The sequence below is a fragment of the Electrona antarctica genome (assembly GCF_951216825.1).
Source record: "Electrona antarctica genome assembly, chromosome: 10".
NCBI lineage: Eukaryota > Metazoa > Chordata > Actinopteri > Myctophiformes > Myctophidae > Electrona > Electrona antarctica.
This window is the reverse complement of record NC_136791.1, coordinates 53899359-53905704: the sequence shown is the minus strand read 5'-3', so window position 1 is coordinate 53905704 and position 6346 is coordinate 53899359. Positions and strand designations below refer to the sequence as shown.

Below are 6346 nucleotides of genomic sequence, written 5' to 3'. Positions count from 1 at the left end.
TTGCATACCACTCCCCTTCATTTGCATACCACGCCCTTTCATTTGCATAAAATAATCCCACAAAGTAGCCGAAACACGCCCTTCATTTGCATACTACTCCCCTTCATTTGCATACCACACCCCTTCATTTGCATATCCCCTTCATTTGCATACCAAGACCCTTCATTTGCATATCCCCTTCATTTGCATACCACGCCCTTTCATTTGCATAAGCCAATCCCACAAAGTAGCCGAAACTACGGCCACAAAGGAGGCGGGACGCCGCCCACTAATTCACATAGGCCACGCCCACAAAGCGGACGGGACGACGGCCATCAATAAGCATAAACGACGCCCATGCAATTTGCATAGACCACGCCCACAAAGCAGGCGGAGTTACATAGCGAGTAGGCGTGGCCTAAGACAATGAGAGGTGTTGTGGCCTAACATTACGAGAGGCAGAGTCATTAACGAGAGGGGGTGGAGTTTGTAAGGTGGAGTTTGTAACCAATGTGAGGTGTGTGTGTAGTAGTAGTAGTAGAAGTAGAAGTAATACATACGAGATGATGCCTGATCTTCTGACATCCATATTTGGTTGACTGGATGGCGTTGTCCTCACCTGGAGAGAAATGCCCCCGGAAATATGATTATTTATTAATGAATGAATGAATGTATGTATGTATGTATGTATGTATGTATGTATGTATGTATGTATGTATGTATGTATGTATTCATTCATTCATTCATTCATTCATTCATTCATTCATTCATTCATTCCCTCCCCCGGGAAATAAATAAATAAACAATGCTAATCATCCATCCATGTGTGACAATTGTTTGACACACATCATGTCATGTCATGTCATGTCATGTCATGTCATGTCTGTCTATAGACAAGAGGAGAGGTGGAGGGGGGGGGGGGGGGGGGGGGCGCCAAAGCATATTTTAGACTGATTCAGTATTGACCATATTAAGCCAGGTCTCACGGCAGACAGCACTAATATAATAAACAAACGTGAACGTGAGCACTGCTGCCAACATAATACACGCATAATGTGGCCATACTGGCATACTCACCATAGCCTGGTCAAGGTTTCCCCCAGGTGGACGTGTCATTTCCAACTATTGCCAGCACATGGAAACTAGGGGCTACTGATATATACTATTCTCTGCCTATCGGGACGTAACTCAGACGGCGCTGAGTCGGGTCTTAAATACATTTCAATTGTACATTTAGGTAATGTGTGATTTATTTGGATTTATCCTTATTATTGTGAAAGATGTCCCCCAAATGTAAATTATTAATGTATTATTATTATTTTAATAATTATTATAAATGTGCAAAAAATATATATAATTTATTTTACATGATTTCCTCTGATAAGTCCTAGTAGTAAAAAGTAGTAGTAAGGTTGAAATCGTTTTTTTGCAAGTAGAAATTAATCCGGGTTTTACAGGGTTAGTCATTCATTCATTCATTCATTCCCCCCGGAAATAAATAAATAAACACGGCTAATCATCCATCCATGTGTGACAATTGTTTGACACACATCATGTCATGTCATGTCTATCTATAGCAAGAGGTGGAATTGCGTCAGATCTTCTACACAAAGCAAAACAAAAGGGAGCAGTGCACCACCCTGTGGCAACAACTGGCACTGCTGACTGTTACAAGTTGACAGAGTGGATTATCTTGGATTACGTCCGCCAACATACATTCCAATAGTACATTTACTTGACCAAAAGGTAAAGACTGATTTATTTTGATTTATTCATTCTGGATCCTTAGTCCTTGGTCCGAGGTCACGAATCTTGACTGCAGACTTGTTGACTGTCTCGAACCAGCGTCCTCTCACACCATCAGCAACTGCCAGAACCACTGAGCCATCGTGGAATACTCTTAACCATGGATTTGGGGTAATTTTATCTTTTTTCTTTTTTTGGAAGGGAAGACAAAAAAAGAAAAAGTCTATTTTACCAATGCAAAGGGTGAAATATTGTCATAATGTACGTTGTGTTTGTTTTGGAAAGGAAAAAGTGTTTTAATGTACTTTTTACTGACGTTAGGGTAGAGTTTGTTTTAACAGTACAGGACTCTCTCTCACACACACACCAGAGACTGGCAGCTGACTGGCTCATTCAGGGTTGCCAGGTTGGTGGCTGTCAGGTTGTCTAATGCCTGCTGCATTGTGTGTGTGTGTGTGTGTGTGTGTGTGTGTGTGTGTGTGTGTGTGTGTGTGTGTGTGTGTGTGTGAACCAGCTACACTGGCATTTAAACACATTCATATTGTAACTGTTGCCACTATAGGTGATATAGTTTGCTTTATTCCTAAAAGGTACAAGTTCATAATGAAGAAGTTCATAATTAAGTCACATTTAAAACATTATTTCATGTATTTGTCTCAAGTTGTTGTTGTAACTGTTGCCACTATAGGGGATATAGTTTGCTTTATTTCTCTAAGACAAAGTTCATAATAAGGTTAAAATAAGTTCATAATTGTTTATTATATTTCTAAGTGTACAAGTGCATAATTAAGAAGTTCATAGTTAATAGTTACATTCATGTTAAAACATTATTTCATGTCAAGTTGTTGTAATGCTTTTATTTTGAAGAGTCAACGTCATATTCTGTGTCTCGTTCGGTCTGCTCTCACGTCAATTGGTACACAGGAGTTTTGTGTATGCAATCAAGCCGCAGCTAGAAGCAGCAGCTCTGCCAGCTCCGTTTACACTGGTCATGGTCACACAAAGACTTTAAAGTTACAAGAAGTAAAGGTCATAAGAGACTGTCTAAGAAAAGGTTATAAGAAGACTGGAGAGTATTCCCCCTTTGTTATGCACGCAGCCAACGAGGTATTTGTTGTTTGTTTTGTCTGTATTTTACTCATGTGAAATGTTTGCATCTACATGCTGTGCATGTCATTTATGTTAATTGTACGTGCTTGTTTTATTGTTTGTTTAGTTTTCACGGTGGATTGGGAGGGCAAGAAGGCACCTTCCAATAAATCAGTTTCAAGGAAACCACATTGTGTCTGTTTGTGCTCGGAGGGAGTTACAGTTGTAATGGATGGACTTTGAACATATGAAACTGTTTTGGCCAGCTGTCCCAAATGCCAAGAAACGCATGACGGAACGACGAGAACCAAAAAGTGGCTGGCGTCAGTTTCGCCTCATAAAAGAGAAGATGCGCTCAGGTTGGTAGTTGCATCTATTATGTGCACTTTGTCTTCATTAACGTGCCAACTTGTGCATATGTTATGCATTGACAACCATTGCCTTGCCTCTGTTTGATTGATAGATGACTTCCAAGCATGTGAAGATTACGATCTCACCAGTGCTGCAGAAGCTGGTGGTGAAGAACCTTCTGGAAAAAGACAGAAGAAAAAAAGGCTTTATCCAGAATATGGTATGTTCTTTAACTTGGCAGTAGTCAATCTTCTCTGAATTGTAACGCTTACATGATTGATTGTCACTCGAATAACTGAATAACAAGGTCATTGTTTTTTGGCATTGAACATTTGGAATCTAAAAGCATAATTTGTTTGGCTTTTAGGTTTTGTAAAAAAAAGCACATGACAAAATATTAAATGAAAAACGAAACATTGCTTTAAGTTTTATATACAAAATGGCTGATCTACAAGCTCTTGATGACTGTGGGCTTGTAGAGCTGTTTTGGCAACTCTTCCTCTTTTTATTTTTTGGGAACATTTTGAATATTTTTCTTACGTGGAAGCGAGTAAGGCGTTTCACCCACAACTGCAATCAGGCAATAATTGCGACAGGGCTACTATAACGTCTGTACGCCAACACAATAATAATTCAACAAAGCTATTTGCAACTGAAGTTTTTGCCAACATTTCTGTCTCAATTAGTTGAGGATGAAGAGGAACACGGTGGGCAATCTGAAGAAGAGGAAGATCAAGGTTTGTTCCCCCCACCGCTGGACGTTGGCAGTCCCATTTGATTATGATTGAGTGTGTAGGCTACAAATGCCAGTGACGGGAGCAATATTGACGTGGAATATAGTATCTTTTCTGTTTCATATACAATACAGCTGAAGGCAGGTAATGAGTCTATACAGTAAAAAAATCCGGTTTTAATCACAGTTTTCTTTAGGTCGCTTCAGTCCAGAGCTGCCACTTGTGCCACAGAAGGTGGTGCTGCAAAGTGTTCGACCAAAAGGTTAGTATGAAGTCTGCTTTTATTAGCATTTGCCCCATACTCATAGTGGTATGCTAGTCATACACAACAATGTAATAGAGAGACACACTGAATCCCAAAACTATGTCTCATCAAACAGAAAAGTCGCAAGGGACGACCTCCACTCCATCCTCTGACCAAAATGCCCAGAAACACCAAGGAAGTAATTGTGACACACACACACACACACCCCAAAACTAGGTTGTGCTTCCTTAAACATTTTTCAACTTTAGATTGTTGTTTTGTTAAAGTCATCATTGTTTGCATTTATTTCATTTTGGAGCTGCCACTCTGTCATATATGGAGGATATATTAAATGCAATGGTAGTTCATATTGAATAAAAGTAAAGTAGATCACCTTCTCATGGATGCCTGTCTCATCAAACAGAAAAAACCAAGTCGCCTGGACCCAGCTCCACTCAATTGCCTGAGCCAATGCAACCAAGTAAGCGACGCACGCACACTTAAGTTGTTGTGGTATGGTTTTGCTTGTTGTTGTTCTCTGTTGTCGCCGCCATCTCATTCATCTCTTCTTGCGTGAGGAGCCTTTCAATCAGTTTGTCTTTTCCATCAGCACCCTCTTCCCAATGGTCTGTTTGAACTACTGCTGGCTTCCCCTCGCTGGATTCAGGTGTGATGATGATGCTGATGGCGGTGGACGATGGATGCTCAGTAGCATGAACTAATGATACAACCTGGATGGATGATTCAGTTGTGATGATGTTGGTGGCAGTGGATGGCTGCTCAGTATCACATGGTAGTGGAGTGCAGATTTTGTTGAAGTCAACTTCAGCAAAAGGTTCATCCTGGGCTTGAGGTGATTGTATTGGAACGCTGATGATGAGTGAAGAACCGCTTGTACTCTTTGATGCTCCAAAGAAACTCTTCTTCTCCTTCCTGCTGTTCACTGGTAGCCTGGCTAATAAGCCAGACTCAAATCGTCGTAATCCGCCGGCATGCAATTTGTTTTTGCCAACGGCTGATTCGGTCTGGCTTATTAGCCAGGCTAAGTCACTGGACCCATGGGTGTCTGTGCTGATGTCCTCCACTCTGGAGAAACACAGTAGCGTTACTGGATCGGGGCTGTTCTGCACTTTGAACAAACGTTTTTTCAGCCTTCTTAGGAATCCCCTTGTTTCTCCTGTCCCCCCTTCTTCACTGGAACCAGGAGCAGGATGATCTGTGCTGTTCAACTTGTAGGATTTTGATTTGATCATCGATCTGTTCACTTGGTAGCCTGCTGTCGTTCTTCTGCCCTCCTCCACCTCACTGGACCCATGGGTGTCTGTGTTGATGATGTCCTCCACTCTGGAGAAACGCAGTAGCGTTACTGGATCGGGGCTGTTCTGCACTTTGAACAAACGTTTTTTCAGCCATCTCAGGAACCCTGCTGTTTCTCCCGTCTCCCCTACTTCACTGCATGAACCAGAAGGATAATATGTGCTGTTCTCCAACTTGTAGGATTTTGATTTGATCATTCTGTTCACTTTTAGTAGGTTAAGGTGCTAGTGTAAACCTCTTAACATACAGCTGCTGATTTCATAATGAGTTATGGTATTCTGCCACTTGCCTTTTTAAGTGAATCATAATCAACAAAACCTAAGTGGAAACCATGGTAACATCGAACTCCATCAACAAGACACGTCACATTAAACTGCTTTCCATAGCTAAAAACCATGGCAACGCCTCACAGCGAGATCAGGGCTACGTCACGGTCAAGTTGAGACACGCCCACCCAGCTTCTACGTGCTAAAACAGACGTCAGCGTTTTCATATTTTTCTGATGGAAATTGAATTAACATATTTTCTCTGAGAAGTGAGATTATTAGTATTAACTCAACGGTTACCTAAATCAAGGAGAACGTTAGTCATCTGCATCATAAATCAAGGAGAACGTTAGTATTCTGCATCATACCTAAACAATGGACCTGGTTTTAGCATTTTTGTGTCAACAATTACAGTCTATGGTCAATAACGAAGCTGTTCGGCAGTTCGGCCTATGGGATCTGTTGCCACAGTTCGCTGGTGGGTGCAGCTGGTGCTTAGAATATACTCTAAGGCCCTCATTTATCAATCGAGTGTAAAATCTGCCCCAAATTCGAGTGTAGGATTTGTAGTACACCCACGTCGGGTCGGCATTTACAAAGTGATCGCAGACAGCTGTTTC

The 6346-nt window shown here is 41.3% G+C and overlaps 1 protein-coding gene across 2 annotated transcripts in view; it reads left to right on the top strand.

The window, feature by feature from the left end:
• Nucleotides 1-2679: 2679 nt before the first annotated feature.
• The window catches only part of LOC306931318 (uncharacterized protein), a 49603-nt gene continuing 45936 nt past the window's right edge, over nt 2680-6346 (top strand). Inside the window, exons 1-7 of one of the 2 annotated variants that reach the window (XM_079512665.1) lie at nt 2680-2832; nt 3081-3173; nt 3278-3385; nt 3852-3902; nt 4096-4161; nt 4280-4342; nt 4568-4624. In XM_079512665.1, the coding sequence (XP_079368791.1) occupies nt 3278-3385; nt 3852-3902; nt 4096-4161; nt 4280-4342; nt 4568-4624 (345 nt within the window). In that variant the 5' untranslated portion in view covers nt 2680-2832; nt 3081-3173. Of the gene's footprint in view, nt 2833-2941; nt 3174-3277; nt 3386-3851; nt 3903-4095; nt 4162-4279; nt 4343-4567; nt 4625-6346 lie in introns of both variants that reach the window. The other variant, XM_079512663.1, reaches the window with a different exon arrangement.